Raw genomic sequence first — 18,797 nt, 5'->3', positions numbered from 1 at the left:
GCAGATCCTGTAATGTATAAGGCAGCAGTCCCCCCCAGGCAGATCCTGTAATGTATAAGGCAGCACTCCCCCCCAGGCAGATCCTGTAATGTATAAGGCAGCACTCCCCCCCAGGCAGATCCTGTCATGTATAAGGCAGCAGTCCCCCCCAGGCAGATCCTGTAATGTATAAGGCAGCAGTCCCCCCCAGGCAGATCCTGTAATGTATAAGGCAGCAGTCCCCCCCAGGCAGATCCTGTAATGTATAAGGCAGCACTCCCCCCAGGCAGATCCTGTAATGTATAAGGCAGCACTCCCCCCCAGGCAGATCCTGTAATGTATAAGGCAGCACTCCCCCCCAGGCAGATCCTGTAATGTATAAGGCAGCACTCCCTCCCAGGCAGATCCTGTAATGTATAAGGCAGCACTCCCTCCCAGGTAGATCCTGTAATGTATAAGGCAGCACTCCCCCCAGGCAGATCCTGTAATGTATAAGGCAGCACTCCCCCCCCCCCCAGGCAGATCCTGTAATGTATAAGGCAGCACTCCCCCCCCAGGCAGATCCTGTAATGTATAAGGCAGCACTCCCCCCCCAGGCAGATCCTGTGATGTATAAGGCAGACCCCATTAAAAAAACACAATAAATAAACACTCACCTCTCTTCCTCCTTGTTCCAGCGGTGCTCCCTGCTCCCGCTCTTGTCCTGACAGCGGGCGCCGGGGAGTGACATCATCACGCCCGCTGTCAGTGTCGGCGTCTGCGACGTCAGACGCTGACAGGGAATGATGGGAGAAGGAGCGCTGCGCAGCGCTCCTTCCCTCATCAATGCGGTGAGCTGTATCGGCTAAATGCCGACACAGCTCACCATGCGATGACAGGCGGGGGGCCCACTGCTGGCACCGGGCCCCCCCGCCTGCTCAGCAGAGCAGGGAGATTGTGCTGCGTGCACCGATACAGTTACAGTATTATATTATATATTTATATTTATTAACATATATTATATGTTTATTTTGTTTGTGTATTGCGTTTTGTCTGTTTATTGACCAGTGTGAACATGTTCCTATATAGCATGCATTACAACTTATACTCCAGTTGATTTTTTTTCTTTTCCAAACTGTTGCGGCCTCAACACTGCCCCCTAATGGCCACCATGTTGCAGTTACCTAAATAATTGCCCAGTAATAACTATTTACAGTTTATGTGTGATTTTCGTCTTCTTACACTCGAGGGAGCAGTATATATTAAAATCCTACCTCTCTGCCGCATGTGTCGGCCCCATAGTGAGCCCATCTCTGGCACATTCTTACGTCCCTTATTTCGGTGTCTCACTAGAAAGCATTAAAATCCTGATTTGGCAGAATAACTAGCACATATATCGAATCTGCTTATTCTGGGCTGTTAAGTAAGTTTAATTAAGTTACTAAGTTAATGTTGCACGCTATCTGCCGAGAATCTGATTGCAATAAACTGAGGAGAGGGAATAGAAATCCTAAATTGCCTCATTTTTTCACAGTAGGAATTGGGGGCCGGTTTAGCCAGTTATGTAGAAAGAATTCCAATTTCCCCCCCATTGCCCTGGAGGAATCCAGATTATTCAGTTGGAGGCGAGAAGGAAAGCTTAAACACTGAAACAATATACTGTGCCCGGTCTATCGACGATGTTTTTTTTTTCTTTTTCTGTTCGACGCTGTATTACGCTTTCAGCTTTGTAATGTTGCAATTTGTGATTCTAAGAGACTCCAGGCTCGGAGCACGTGTTCCTAGTATGTGTGTGATCCTGGCTGATTTGTTAAACAGATAGGAATTGGTGTAATATATTTTCGCACATGTGCGGTACAGGCAGCAGATCAGCAAAAAAACAAATAAACGATAAAAGAATGGGAAACAAAATTACCGAAATTTGCAAAGTTTGATAAATGGTGGCCCGCGCTTGCCACAAGCTAATGGCTCGCAATGATTAATAAGAGCAAAAATAATTGCATTTCATTAAGATTGATGACAGCCCGTCTACCCTCCCCTTTCCTCGTTTCAGCCCTAAAGTGGAAGAAGATGAAGTTCTCATCTATAACGGCTCCTGTAACATCTCCATAGAAACAGAGGCAGAGATGGAGTGCGAGGCGCGTAATCAGCCAATTACCGCCCAGATTACTGCGATACGGGAACGCCGGCTCCACAACACTCAGGTATAATCTAATCTTTTTTTACAGACTGATTCAAACAGTTTAAAAATTAAATTTCTAACAATGTGTACATTCTAAAAAAAAAAAAATAATAATTTAGGCGAAAGGTTGATGTATAACGCTAAACATTGGTGAAATGCCGCGGAGTTATTGGCACCGGGAAGTAAAATAAAGAAGCAGTAAAACAAATTGTTCAGATGAGGAATAAATGAGGCGACATCTGAAGAGTTACACAGGATTTACTTAATTCGATTTTTGGTGCTTAATTTTTTTTTTTTACTTAAAACCACTTTTGCACATGTGGTTTTCTGGCCTTAGTCTCTATATTTTATGCACAAAAAAAAAGTAAAAGGAATAAAACGATGTGTGAACATTCCCAAGTGGCACTTTAAGAGGAAACACTAAGGTACCCCAATATAACCACTGTAAGGGGGCACACTAATGTACCCCAGTATAATCACTGTAAGGGGGCACACTAATGTACCCCAGTATAATCACTGTAAGGGGGCACACTAAGGTACCCCAGTATAATCACTGTAAGGGGGCACACTAATGTACCCCAGTATAATCACTGTAAGGGGGCACACTAATGTACCCCAGTATAACCACTGTAAGGGGGCACACTAATGTACCCCAGTATAATCACTGTAAGGGGGCACACTAAGGTACCCCAGTATAACCACTGTAAGGGGGCACACTAATGTACCCCAGTATAACCACTGTAAGGGGGCACACTAAGGTACCCCAGTATAACCACTGTAAGGGGGCTTGCTAATGTACCCCATTATAACAACTGTAAGGGGGCACACTAATGTACCCCAATATAACCACTGTAAGGGGGCACACTAAGGTACCCCAATATAACCACTGTAGGGGGGCACACTAATGTACCCCAGTATAACCACTGTAAGGGGGCACACTAAGGTACCCCAGTATAACCACTGTAAGGGGCGCACTAAGGTACCCCAGTATAACCACTTTAAAGGGCGCACTAAGGTACCCCAGTATAACCACTGTAAGGGGGCACACTCTGAATAGCACTGTGAGAGCACTCACTATGGTCTCACCATGTAGCTGCCATAAGGGGGCAGTACTGAGCCATTTTGATGTCAATGGGGAAAAATGCTGAAAGAATTGACGTCACGTTTTTAAAAAATCACATGACAAAAATGCAAGAAAAAAACATGACCGTGTGATTGAGATTTTAGGAATCTCGTGACTGTACAGTGTTCTGCCAGAGTGTCTTCTCTTACAGTCATCCACACTACTGTAACTATATTCCTGTAAAGCAGCATTCATTAATCCAGAAAGTCTGACAATTCGGGATAGATAGATAGATAGATAGATAGATAGATAGATAGATAGATAGATAGATAGATAATAGAGAGATAATAAAGAGATAGATAGATAGATAATAGAGAGATAGATAGATAATAGAGAGATAGATAGATAGATAGATAGATAGATAGATAGATAGATAGATAGATGATAGATAATAGAGAGATAATAGAGAGATAGATAATAGATAGATAGGTAGATAGATAATAGATAGATAATAGATAGATAGATGATAGATAGATAGATAGATAATAGATAGATAGATAGACAGATAGATAGATAGATAGATAGATAGATAATAGATAATAGATAGATAGGTAGATAGATAATAGATAGATAATAGATAGATAGATAATAGATAGATAGGTAGATAGATAATAGATAGATAGATAATAGATAATAGATATATAGATAGATAATAGATAGATAGATAATAGATAGATAGATAGATAATAGATAGGTAGATAGATAAATAGATAGATAATAGATAGGTAGATAGATAGATAGATAGATAGATAAATAGATAGATATAGATAGATAGATAGATAGATAATAGAGAGATAGATACTAGATAGATAATATATACATGATAGATAGATAATAGATAATAGATAGATAGATAATAGATAATAGATAATAGCTAGATAATAGAGATATAGATACTAGATATATAGATAATAGATAATAGAGAGATAGATAATAGATAGATAATATATACATGATAGATAGATAATAGATAATAGCTAGATAATAGAGATATAGATAATAGATAATAGAGAGATAGATAATAGACAGATAGATAAATAGATAATATATATAATAGGATACTTTTGCTTGGTAAGAGGCTCAGAATTTTCTAGTGATAATAATGGAGATAACGTGACGATAATTTGCAGATATTTATGACCCTACAGTTCCGGTGATGACACTCTATCTGTATTCAGATGTATCTATCCCAGAGAACGTTCTGTTGCTCGTGGAAGCAGCGGATTGTATAGCGCCCCTTACGCCTGGTCTTTCCCAGCTTTCTGGGCCCTGTCGTCTCCATTTGTTGGCCACTTTCTCTCTTCCTCGTGGTCCATCCTGGCCATTCCCCCACTTGTTGGTGTAGTCCATCATCCCCCTTAGCGCTCACACGCTCCACTCGCCACCACTAATGATTTCGTATCCTCTATGGCCGAGGACGTCGTCATTTGTCTCGCGGGTCCTCACAGTGATAATGATTTTAGGTCGCCATTAATCACCGCAGGAGCATTAATCGAGTTTCAGGAAAACTTAAATGATAGAAAGTAACAATGTCTTAGTCAATAATACATGGGGAGGGAGCGTCCAGATGGGGCAGCAGTCCTTACGGCCGGTCCTTGTAGACTATTAAGCTAATTACTGTATCAATATTTACAGCAAATAATCGATGTTGCTGTTGTGATGCCGTTGTCACACCATGACGTTAGATTGTCAGCTCTTACGCTCCTTCCGTCCTCTGCACTCGTCACTAGTCTGGAGTGAGATTGTTGGTGGTACAAAGTGGTCGACATCTAGGAATCCATAAGACTCCGAGGAATGTAACTGTATAGAGTTCTCTTCTGAGCGAACTGAGATTGATGGGTTCTTCACCGGACCACCAGGGATCATAATTATTGTTCTTTTCTAAGAACTAAAAATGACCTGAACATGGGGGAATATCATAACTATCCTACCCACTGGACAGCAGGACATATAACCTGGCAATATACAACTCATAGGACTTTTCTACTAGATACCAGGTAGGGTAATTCTTACAATAGAGGTCATTGGGAATCAGTTATAATCTACAAGCACATTCTAGACTAATAACCTCAATGCCAATAAACTCCGTGGATCAAGAATTCATTTTTATCTCATGAGCATAAAAAAAAAAAAAATTCTCCCTGGTGGTCTAGTGGCGTTAAGAATGCCACCGGTGTGAACCTGTTGGTGGTGCTAAGTAGTTCACATCTAGGAATCCGTAAAACGCTGAGGAATGTAACTTTTACGAGTTCTCTTCTGAGCTAACGGAGATTGAAGGGTTCTTCACTGGACCACCAGGGATCAAAAGTATTTTTTTTCTTGCAAGCTAAAAATTGACTTCTCAACCCTGGGTGAGGTTAAAACATCAGGGAATATCATTATTATCCTACCCACTGGACAGCAGGACATATAACCTGGAAATGTTGAACTCATAGGACTTCTCCTCTACTAGACACCCGGTAGGGTAATTTTTACAATTGAGGTCACTGGAAATCAGTGATAATCTACAACCAATGCTCCACTCTTCAGGGAGTAGATTAACCTCAAAATCAGTATCCGATAAACTCCATGGATTGGGAATTCATTTTAGCTCATGAGGAAAAAAAACACATTTTAATCCCTGGTGGTCTAGTGGAATTATTTTTAATTCAAATTAGCTCAGAAGCTCTGTACGAAATTAGATCCTTCATGTCACCGGTGTGAACGAGTTGATAGTGCAAAGTAGGAGACATCTAGGATTAAGACTCAGAAGAATGTAACTTTATTCAAGTACTCTTTTGAGTAAAAAAAAAAATGTAATTGTAATCCCTGGACTTTCATCACTGGACCACCAGGGATTACAATTAAAACATTTCTCTTAAAAGCTAAAAATTAATTCCCAATCCTGGGTGAGACTTCAGGGAATATAACTACGATCCCATCCACTGGACAGCAGGAAATATAATGTGGGAATGTAGAACTCATAAGACATCTCCTCAACTAGATTTCACGTAGGGTAATTTTTACAACCAAATTCACTGGGTACCAGGTGCAACCGACATCCAGGGAGTGTAATAACCTCATAGTCAATATCCAATGAACTCCATTGATTGGGAAGTAATTTTAGCTCATGAGGAACAAAATACATTTTAATCCCTGGTGGTCTAGTGGTATTACCTTCCATTTAAGTGAGCTCAGAAGCTGTGTAGGAAATGAGGTCACAGGTGCTACGGTGTGATCCTATTGGTGGTACAATGTAGTTGATGACTAGGAATCACTCACTTTTTGAGTTCTTTTCTGAGGGTTGAAGAGTTCTTCACTGCACCACCAGGGATCATACTCATTATTTGTTATTACAAGTAAGAAAATGACTTCCCAACCCTGGGTGAGACTTGAACATCAGGGAATATCATTAATATTCTACCCACTGGACAGCAGGACATATAACCTGGGAATGTGGCATTCATAGGACTTCTCTACTAGACATCAGGTAGGGTAATTTTTCCAAATTAGTGCACTGGGAACCGAGTATAACCTCCGACCTCACTGTAAACTTCACAGAGTGTAACAGCCTCAAAGTCAGTGTTCAATAAACTCCATTGATTGGGAAGTCATTTTTAGCTCATGAGAAACAAATCAAATTCTAATCCCTGGTGGTCTAGAGGCATTATCTTCCTTTCAAACTAGCACAGAAGCTCTGTAGGAAATTAGTTCCTTAGTGCCACCGGTGTGAGACTTTAGTGGTACAAAATAGTTGACATTTAAGAATCTGTAAGAGTCCGAGTAATGAAACCTTTTCAAATCCTCTTTTGAGTTAACTGTGACTGAATGGTTCTTCACTGGACCACCAGGGATCGTAATTATTCTTTTTTTTATTACAAAGTTAAAAATGACTTCCCAACCATGGGTGAGGCTTAAACATCAGGGAATATCACTACAATCCTACTCATGGGACAGCAGGAAATATAATCTGGGAATGTAGCATTCATAAGACTTCTCCTCTACTAGACATCAGGTAGGGTAATTCTTACAACCAAATTGACTAGGCACCAGGTATAATTTACAAGCACTCTCTAGACTCCTGGGAGTGTAATAATAACCTCAAAATCAGTATCAAATAAACTCCATGGATTGGGAATTAATTTTAGCTCATGAGGGAAAAAAAACACATTTTAATCCCTGGTGGTCTAGTGGCATTACCTTGCATTCAAATTAGCTCAGAAGCTCTGTAAGAAATTAGGCCACCGCTGTGAACGAGTTAAAAATAAACTCCATGGATTGGGAATTAATTGTAGCTCATGAGGAAAAAACACACATTGTATCCCTGGTGGTCTAGTGGTGTTACCTACCTTCCATTCAAATTTGCTCAGAAGCTCTGTAAGAAATTAGGCCACCAGTGTGAACGAGTTGATGGTACAAAGTGGTCTACATCTATGAATCCGTAAGACTCCATTTAATGTAACTTTTCAAGTTCTCTTCTGAGCTTACTAGGACTGAAGAGTTCTCCACTGGACCACCAGGGATTAGAATTATTATTTTTTATTACAAGTTAAAAGTGACTTCCCAACCATGGGTGAGGCTTCAACATCAGGGAATATTACTACTGTCCTACCCCCTGAACAGTCGGAAATATGACCTATATATAGCACTCATTAGACATCAGGTAGTGTAATTTTTTAGAACTAAATTCACTAGGTACCAGGTATAATTTACAAGCGCACTCTAGACTCCAGGGAGCGTAATAATCTCAAAGTCAGTATCCAGTTAGCTATATAGCATATCATTCATTGGTACCCACTCCCATCGTCTCATCCCACCACTCCACTGAAGGTAAAGTGGTAGATCGGTTCATTGAGGTAGACACAGGAATACTGTTTCTTTATATCTTCCACTGGTTTATTAAAGGTACTGCATAAACCAGTGCAGTGATACCAAAACAAACATGGACTTTTTGGCCTAACTGGAAAACAAAAACATAACATATGGCACAGTCCGTGTTTCTGCACAGGAATAAACAGCAACAGAAAGTTCAGCTTTCCTTATCATGAAAACACAGCTGTGGAGTTCCCAACTCCAGACACACATAACACTGAATGAGCCAGAAGGTTGTATATTTATCCTCTGGATTCCAATCATTATAAAACCTTTCACTCAGCCTAGCCCTAAAAATAATTCATATTTCCCTGACAAAAACACATTCTGAACTTATAGAATGTTTTTCCTCTAGACCACCAGGGATTAGGTCCAATCAAGTAGACTTAAGGGAGTGAAAGCAACACAATATCCAACATATCCAATAAGCTCCATAGAAAATAACTGATCCTTACCACCAGACACTAAGACCACCACTGGGACACAAAGAAATAGGACATATCCCACCACGCCTGTGGACATGAGAATACAACCCATTTAGTTTAGCACTGAATGCAAGGAAAAATAATGCCCCAAACTTATGTATAGGAAGGCAAAAAAATATAATCCAACCTCCTTTCAGCCAATTAAAAAGAAATGTAATGCCACTAGACCACCAGGGATAATTAAGAAGTAGTTTTTTTTCTTTTGAGATAGAAAAATACATTCCAGTCCATGGGGTTAATAAAATGCAGTCACTCTTTGTAAGGCTTGAACATCAAGAAAAATAACCAGGGAATAAAACCTTGCAACATTATCACCTGCCATCAGCTGGTCATTAGTGATGAGCAAACAGGCTGAGATAAGGTGTTATCTGAGCATGCTCAGATGCTAACCGACTGTCTTCGACGTGCTCGAATTTTATGTTCGGGTCCTCACATCTGCATGTCTCATGACCATTCAACAGCCGCAACACATGCAAGGACTGCCCAACAAGCAGGCAATCCCTGGGACTGTGTATGGGTATCAGAAAGGATTCATCATATTGTGAGATAGCACTGATAGGGCATAGCACTGTAATGGGGGCTCCAAGAGGACATTATACTGTGTGGGAAATTGATGGCCATTATACTGTGTGGGGGCAATAAAGGAGGATTCATACTGTGTGGGAGCAATTATAAGGCATGCTGTGAGGGGAGCCAATTCAGTGACATTGTATTATGTGGGGGGCACTGAGGGCATACCCTACTTTTTTGTGGTAGAGGGGAGCATGATACTGTGTGGGGTACAAGGGAGCATTATACTATGTGGGGTACAAGTGAACATAATTCTGTGAGGAGTACAGGGGAGCTTTATACTGTGAGGGGTACAAGTGAGCATCATACTGTGAGGAGTACAGGGGAGCTTTATACTGTGAGGGGAACAAGGGAGCTTTATACTGTGAGGGGCACAAGGGAGCATCATACTGTGAGGAGTACGGGGGGAGCATTATTCTGTCTATGTACACATGATGAGAACATTATACTGCCTCTGTACAAATCCCTGGTTAGACCGCACACAAAGTACTGTGTAAAGTTTTGGGCACCGGTGCTCAGGAAGGATGTAATGGAACTAGACCGAGTACAAAGGAGGGCAACAAAACTAATAAAGGGGATGGGGGAACTACAATACCCAGAGAGATTAGCAAAATTAGGATGATTTAGTCTCGAAAAAAGATGACTGAGGGGCGATCTAATAACCATGTATAAGTATATAAGGGGACAATACAAATGTCTCTCCGAGGATCTGTTTATACCACGGAAGGTGACGGGCACAAGGGGGCATTCTCTGCGTCTGGAGGAGAGAAGGTTTTTTCACCAACATAGAAGACGATTCTTTACTGTTAGGGCAGTGAGAATCTGGAATTCCTTGCCTGAGGAGGTGGTGATGGCGAACTCAGTCAGGGGGTTCAAGAGAGGCCTGGATGTCTTCCTGGAGCATAACAATATTGTATCTTACAGTTATTAGGTTCTTTAGAAGGACGTAGATCTGAGGATTTATTCTGATGGAATATAGGCTGAACTGGATGGACAAATGGCTTTTTTAGGCCTTGCTAACTATGTTACTATGTATGGGGTACAAGGGAGCATCATATGGTGAGGAGTACAAGGGGACATCATACTGTGAGGGCTACAGGGGGACAGCACATGGTAAGGAGTACAGGGGGACATCATACTGTGAGGGCTACAGGGGGACATCATACTGTGAGGGCTACACGGGGACATCATACTGTGAGGGCTACAGGGGGACATCATACTGTGAGGGCTACAGGGGGACATCATACTGTGAGGGCTACAGGGGGACATCATACTGCGAGGGCTACAGGGGGACATCATACTGTGAGGGCTACAGGGGACATCATACGGTAAGGAGTACAGGGGGTCATCATACTGTGAGGGCTACAGGGGGACATCATACGGTAAGGAGTAAAGGGGGACATCATACTGTGAGGGCTACAGGGGGACATCATACGCTAAGGAGTACAGGGGGACATCATAATGTGAGGGCTACAGGGGGGCATCATAAGGTAAGGAGTACAGGGGGACATCATAATGTGAGGGCTACAGGGGGACATCATACTGTGAGGGCTACAGGGGGACATCATACGGTAAGGAGTAAAGGGGGACATCATACTGTGAGGGCTACAGGGGGACATCATACGGTAAGGAGTACAGGGGGACATCATAATGTGAGGGCTACAGGGGGGCATCATAAGGTAAGGAGTACAGGGGGACATCATAATGTGAGGGCTACAGGGGGACATCATACTGTGAGGGCTACAGGGGGACATCATACGGTAAGAAGTAAAGGGGGAAATCATACTGTGAGGGCTACAGGGGGGCATCATAAGGTAAGGAGTACAGGGGGACATCATAATGTGAGGGCTACAGGGGGACATCATATGGTAAGGAGTAAAGGGGGACATCATACTGTGAGGGCTACAGGTGGACATCATACGGTAAGGAGTGCAGCAAGACCAACCACCAGAACTATGGACCAACTTTAAGGAAATTACTAGCACGGATATAAGGTTTAAAATTGTACTTTATTTGCAACAGTTACAGTATACATTGTGTGCACATGTTTAAAGACAAAAATATTAGTATCATATATAAAATCACCAATATATAAAAATCTAAGTAGGCATGAGGGGCACCATGAAGGGAAAATATACAGGTCTCCTGTAGATTAAATATAAGTGCAAAAAATTCCACAAGTGACCCCCAAAATATGTGGGTAAACTAGAGAATGAGCTATAACGTGAGCAAGTATATAGGACAAAAATTGTGCAAAGTGCAATGTGCCATATAAAAAAGGGATAGGAATAAATAGGAGTTCCTGTACCTTTAAGACGCCACCTGGTCCAAACAATGCGCACACCCCGACACGCGTTTCGGATTGAAAATCCTTCGTCAGGGGGTACGGTAAGGAGTACAGGGGGACATCATACTGTGAGGGCTACAGGGGGGCATCATACGGTAAGGAGTACAGGGGGACATCATACGGTAAGGGGTACAGGGGGACATCATACTGTGAGGGCTACAGGGGGACATCATACTGTGAGGGCTACAGGGGGACATCATACGGTAAGGAGTACAGGGGGACATTATACTGTGAGGGCTACAGGGGGACATCATACTGTGAGGGCTACAGGGGGACATCATACGGTAAGGAGTACAGGGGGACATCATACTGTGAGGGCTACAGGGGGACATCATACGGTAAGGGGTACAGGGGGACATCATACTGTGAGGGCTACAGGGGGACATCATACTGTGAGGGCTACAGGGGGACATCATACTGTGAAGGCTACAGGGGGACATCATACTGTGAGGGCTAAAGGGGGACATCATACGGTAAGGAGTACAGGGGGACATTATACTGTGAGGGCTACAGGGGGACATCATACGGTAAGGAGTACAGGGGGACATCATACTGTGAGGGCTACAGGGGGACATCATACTGTGAGGGCTACAGGGGGAAATTATACTGTGAGGGCTACAGGGGGACATCATACTGTGAGGGCTACAGGGGGACATCATACGGTAAGGAGTACAGGGGGACATTATACTGTGAGGGCTACAGGGGGACATCATACTGTGAGGGCTACAGGGGGACATCATACTGTGAGGGCTACAGGGGGACATCATACTGTGAGGGCTACAGGGGGACATCATACGGTAAGGAGTACAGGGGGACATCATACTGTGAGGGCTACAGGGGGACATCATACGGTAAGGAGTACAGGGGGACATCATACTGTGAGGGCTACAGGGGGACATCATACTGTGAGGGCTACAGGGGGAAATTATACTGTGAGGGCTACAGGGGGACATCATACTGTGAGGGCTACAGGGGGACATCATACAGTAAGGAGTACAGGGGGACATCATACTGTGAGGGCTACAGGGGGACATCATACATCATACTGTGAGGGCTACAGGGGGACATCATCCGATGAGGAGTACAGGGGGACATCATACTGTGTTTAGCACAGGGGATCATCATACTGCATGGGGTCACTAAAGAGGGATCCTAGTTTGTGGGGACTATGGGTGTGTTGTACTGTTGAAGGCATCTTGAGGGAGGCACTATATTTTGACAACAGGGTGTGTATCGGGGTGGAGTGAGGGTCAATTCAATAGTTTGCTATGGAGTCCAGCCTTTTGTAGTTACACCCTTAGGGGCACCTATACGAGGGACCTAAAAGATTGCTGCTTTGTAGAAAAATTTTCTACAATTTCTGCTGGTGCATACTCATTATATTATTACCATTTTATTATTTTATTTCCTCCTTTTGTCTATTTTTCTTTTACATTTTTTTTTTTTATTTTGCTTTTCTGTTACTCATTTTTTTTATTGTAGACTCTTCATTTTTTCCTTTTCCTACTTAACCTCTACTTTACGTTTCCATTATACACCTGCAAATAAAAACCCTGTAACTTCACACAACTCCTACCTGCAACAGAAAAGCACAGCACAAAGCCCGAAACAATTATTTATCGCCCCCCCCAGCCCCACCTCACCCCGTTCCTCCCCACCTCCCCTGTCTACACATGGTTCATTGAGAGGCTATCACCATTAATCAAAGGGGGTTTACTCTTCTCACATCTGCTTTTTCATTTGCCAACAGATTGGTTTGTCTGAAAAGTAGCTGGAAATCCGCACTAACAGTAGGGTATACGCAAACAGTGGAGAGCAGCCTTAATGCGTCTCACATTAGATTTGGAATAAAAGCCAATGATGTGTTGAAAATCAACACAGCTTCGAAAAAAAAAGACATTTTTTTTTTCCAAAACGACCGAGAAAGTAAAAAAAAATATATAAAAATAACATAAGCGCCATGGAATATAAAAATATACATGAAGCCGGGCGCCATTTAAGTGGTTATTCATTGTGCATCTGCATTTAAATGATGCGTCGTTTACAGCAAATTGGAATTATGGGCGAGTGGAAAGTGTCGACAGGCGCGTGACTTATCTGGGTCATGCGAGTTCCAGGTTCATTAGCCACTTATCAGTTTTACCTTTGTAGCGAAGTTTATTAGACGTCTCTCTAGGATCTCGCCTGTGCCGCGTTGTATCAGTCGCGGAGGTGAGATCATTTTAAGCTTAGTACCTGAAAAAGAAAAAAAAAAAAGCCACGCTGATTGTCTTTCCCATAGGACTTAATTAGACGATATGTCATCATATGAAGAGCAGCCGCTGTAGAGCGCTTCCACGATGTTCCTGTCCACGTCCACCCGTCGCTTATAATGAGATGTCAATGGTATTGACACTGATGGGGAGACTAAAAAACCTGCTGAAATTGCAGGAAGAGAGATTTCTTCGCAGTTTTACCCCCGGATTAGTCTTTTTCAGCTCAACTTCCTCCACTTAGAAAGTTTTGCTTCAGATGTACTTGGAGCAAAAAAGAACCATAAGTCACCTAGTACGAATAAGACATAAATAATGGCGGCCTCTACTATGAAATGCATTGGAGCCCAGGAGCTTCATTGTCATACGTCATGCCTATATGGAAAGGAAACATTGGAATAACAACTGCTATCTGTGCAACTACAACCTCTGCAACTGTTACCCGTGCAACTACTACCTCTGCAAGTGTTACCTGTGCAACTACAACCTCTGCAACTGCTACCTCTGCAACTGTTACCAGTGCAACTACTACCTCTGCAACTACAACCTCTGCAACTGCTACCTCTGCAATTGTTACCCGTGCAACTACAAACTCTGCAACTGTTACCCATGCAACTACTACCTCTGCAACTGTTACCCATGCAACTACTACCTCTGCAACTGTTACCAGTGCAACTACTACCTCTGCAACTACAACCTCTGCAACTGCTACCTCTGCAATTGTTACCCGTGCAACTACAAACTCTGCAACTGTTACCCATGCAACTACTACCTCTGCAACTGTTACCCATGCAACTACTACCTCTGCAACTGTTACCAGTGCAACTACTACCTCTGCAACTGTTACCCATGCAACTACTACCTCTGCAACTGTTACCAGTGCAACTACTACCTCTGCAACTGCTACCTCTGCAATTGTTACCCGTGCAACTACAACCTCTGCAACTGTTACCCGTGCAACTACAACCTCTGCAACTGTTACCCGTGCAACTACAACCTCTGCAACTGTTACCCGTGCAACTACAACCTCTGCAACTGTTACCCGTGCAACTACTACCTCTGTAACTGTTACCCGTGCAACTACTACCTCTGCAACTGTTACCAGTGTAACTACTACCTCTGCAACTACAACCTCTGAAACTGCTACCTCTGCAATTGTTACCCATGCAACTACAAACTCTGCAACTGTTACCCGTGCAACTACAAACTCTGCAACTGTTAGGCTGGGTTCACACTGCGTTAACAGCAGCCCGTTCAACACATACGTTACCGGGCTGCTGTTAACGCAAGTGCCAATTTGTCACATCGCTAGCTCAGATAGAGCATCTGCTAGCTCTGTCTGCGCTAGCAGTGACGGACCCGGAAACGCTGCAGCTCGCGTCCCAGGGTCCGTCACTCAATGACGGCACATGGATAGCGCACGCCCATTGTGGGCGTGCGCTAGTTATGCGCCCGACATAGAACTTAATGGCGGCGTTAACAGGCTACGTTACACCGCGTTATGCCGCGGTGTAACGTAGTCTGTCTAACGGATGCCACAGGCACAGTGTGAACCCAGCCTTACCCGTGCAACTACAACCTCTGCAACTGTTACCCGTGCAACTACTACCTCTGCAACTACTATCTCTGAAACTGCTGGCTATGCAACTGCTACCTGTGTAACTGCTAATCGTGCAACAGCTACCATTGCAACTGCTACCCCTGCAACTGTTATCTGTGCAACTGCAACCTCTGCAACTGCAACCTCTGCAACTGTTACCCATACAACTACAACCTCTGCATTTACAACCTCTGCAACTGCAACCTCTGCAACTGTTACCTGTGCAAGTGCTACCTGTGCAACTACTATCTCTGAAACTGCTGGCTGTGCAACTGTTAATCGTACAACAGCTACCATTTCAACAGCTGCCTCTGCAATTGCTATCTGTGCAACTGCTACATGTGTAACTGCTGCCTCTGAAACTTCTACCCCTGCAACTGCTACCTCTGCAACGGCAGCCTGTGTAACTGCCACATACATAACTGTTACCTGTGCAACTGCTGCCTGCGCAACTGCTACATTTGAAACTGCTACCTGTCCAACTGCTGCCCGAGCAACTGCTGGCTGTTCAACTGCTGCCTCTGCAACTGCTACCTGTGCAACTGTTACCTTTGCAACTGCAACCCTTGTAACTACTACCCACACAACTGCTACCTGTGCAACTGCTGACCGTGCAACTGCTGGCCATTCAACTGCTGACTGTGCAACTGCTACCTCTGCAACTGCCACCAGTGTAACTGCTACCTCTGCAACTTCCACCCCTGCAAGTGCTACCTCTGCAACGGCGGCCTGTGTAACTGCCACCCACATGACTGCTACCTGTGCAACTGCTACCTGTGCAATTGCTGCCTGTGCAACTGCTACCTTTGAAACTGCTACCTGTGCAAATGCTGCCCGCGCAACTGCTGCCTCTGCAACCTCTGCACCTGCTACCTGTACAACTGCTACCTGTGCAACTGCAACCTTTGTAACTACCACCCACACAACTGCTACCTGTGCAACTGCTGCCTGCGCAACTGCTGGCCATTCAACTGCTGCCTGTGCGTCTGCAACCTCTGCAACTGCTACCTGTGCAACTGCTACCTGTGCAGATACTACCTTTGCAACTGCTACCTTTGTAACTACCACCCACGCAGCTGCTACCTGCACAATTGTTGCCTGAGCAACTGCTGCCTCTTCAACTGCTACCTGTGCAACTCCTACCTGTGCAACTGCAACCTTTGTTACTACCACCCACGCAACTGCTACCTGTGTATTTGTTGCCCGCGCTACTGCTGTCCGTTCATCTGCTGCCTCTGCAACTACTACCTGTGCAGATGCTACTTCTGCAACTGAAACCCTTATAACTACCACCCACACGATAGCTACCTGTGCAACTGCTGCCCGCGCATCTGCTACCTCTTCAACTGCTCCCTGTGCACACTCTCTGACTATACCTCTATAGATTGTTACAACTGGCCAAGATTTCTTGGGACACCAGATCCAAAATTAGGCAGGGCTTAAGGGCGATACTAGGAGAAGTTGGAGTGGTGTTGGCAGCTATGCCTAAAGCATGATTACTAACATTGGTGTTAAAAAAACACCATTGGAGGAAAACCTCCACTAAACTAAACAAAAAAACACCAGAACACAGGCATGCTTACCTGTTCAAGGCCTCCAACAATTGCACTACCCAGGGTGCACCAGGCCCAAGTAAAGATAGCAAACAACACAGGTGCAAATAATACCGATGCAGCCAACCTACAATCAGGAATTGGCTGCTTGGAGCACCCGTGCAAAAAATAGTCTGTATGTGGCATGTTCACACAGGACTGCAAAGTATATGGTGAAAAGCCTATTAATGACGCCATATATATAGTGGGCTAACCATGATGCATCCTGTGTGAACAGAGGCCACAGTGTACAGAGCCATCTAGGGCCCAGACGCACCCTGGACAAATGTACAGTGCACCAAAAACATAACAATGTATGCAAGGTATTGGTTGATATTATGGCCACAATATTGAAGCTGCCAACCCACGTCAAGGGTCCTTGTATCTTGGCAGTCCTAATCTAAAAAAACATCATTGGAGGAAAACCTCCACTAAACTAAACAAAAAAACACCAGAACACAGGCAGGGATGCTTACCTGTTCAAGGCCTCCAACAATTGCACTACTACACTATGTGGCATGTTCACAAACATAACAATGTATGCAAGGTATTGGTTGATATACCTTGCATACATTGTTATGTTTTTGGTGCACTGTACATTTGTCCAGGGTGCGCCTGGGCCCTAGATGGCTCTGTACACTGTGGCCTCTGTTCACACAGGATGCATCATGGTTAGCCCGCTATATATATGGCGTCATTAATAGGCTTTTCACCATATACTTTGCAGTCCTGTGTGAACATGCCACATACAGACTATTTTTTGCACGGGTGCTCCAAGCAGCCAATTCCTGATTGTAGGTTGGCTGCATCGGTATTATTTGCACCTGTGTTGTTTGCTATCTTTACTTGGGCCTGGTGCACCCTGGGTAGTGCAATTGTTGGAGGCCTTGAACAGGTAAGAATCCCTGCCTGTGTTCTGGTGTTTTAACATTGGTGTTGGCAATTTACTGACATTTTAGCCAGACCATCATAATCCTGTGTAGCAATGCGCAAATTCCAGAAGGGTTTCATGCAAGAAGACCAACGCAATTATAGACCTAAGATAGTTGTGGCAGCCCAAAAGATTCATGTTATGCCACTGACCAGGTTTCTACTCCTTGGGGACGTATAGAAAGGAAACAATTCTGCTTATTGAAAAATGATATAATCATATGACGGCACGCGATCGCATCGTACATAAGATTCCATCATTTTCTGCGCTGTACATACAGTGTGACGTCATCATATCCATGGAAAGTAGAGATGATCGAATCATTTCCCAAGCCGGTATAGCTGTCCATGACAACCAGACAACATACCTGAGAAACACCTACTTGCCATCATCCTTGGCGCCTTTTCTGATTATTAGGATTGGTGTGGCGAGATGGGAGGCATATGCGATGTCACTTGGGGCCTACTAATCTGAAGAGGCGCTAGCATTCCTACAAGTTGGAGGCAATTTTTACACCTTTCATTTTGGCAGCCAAGGACTACTGACTTTGCCTCTAGACCAGGGTCCTGGTAATAGATTTGCTCACCTCTACTGGAAAGCCATCCCATTTCTGGTCATGGACTTATAATTTTAGGCCACATCCTTCTCATCCCCTGAATTTTCTTGAACATCAAGGTATATAAGGTTTTTGCCAGCTGTTGGGAAATTGGCCAATTTTTCCAGGAGTCCAGGACATCTGTATGTCTCCCAGATAGTTCAGAAAATTATGCATATAAATAAAACCTCAGAAAGGACACATCAGGTGCTTGAGTGTGATTTGTGACTAGATGCTATCCAATCCCAAGTCAAAGAAGTGTCCAAGATTTGGTTAGGCAGTCATAATTTTCAGGCACTACCATAGAGTAC

The 18,797-nt window shown here is 43.8% G+C and overlaps 1 protein-coding gene across 1 annotated transcript in view; it reads left to right on the top strand.

The window, feature by feature from the left end:
* Positions 1-18,797, top strand: part of PKHD1 (PKHD1 ciliary IPT domain containing fibrocystin/polyductin) — a 785,044-nt gene that overhangs the window by 201,886 nt on the left and 564,361 nt on the right. The window contains exon 34 of the mRNA XM_077281797.1: positions 2,012-2,162. Within this exon, the coding sequence (XP_077137912.1) occupies positions 2,012-2,162 (151 nt within the window). The remainder of the gene's footprint in view (positions 1-2,011; positions 2,163-18,797) is intronic.

The sequence above is a fragment of the Ranitomeya variabilis genome, chromosome 2, assembly GCF_051348905.1.
Source record: "Ranitomeya variabilis isolate aRanVar5 chromosome 2, aRanVar5.hap1, whole genome shotgun sequence".
NCBI lineage: Eukaryota > Metazoa > Chordata > Amphibia > Anura > Dendrobatidae > Ranitomeya > Ranitomeya variabilis.
This window is presented reverse-complemented; position numbering and strand designations above follow the sequence as displayed.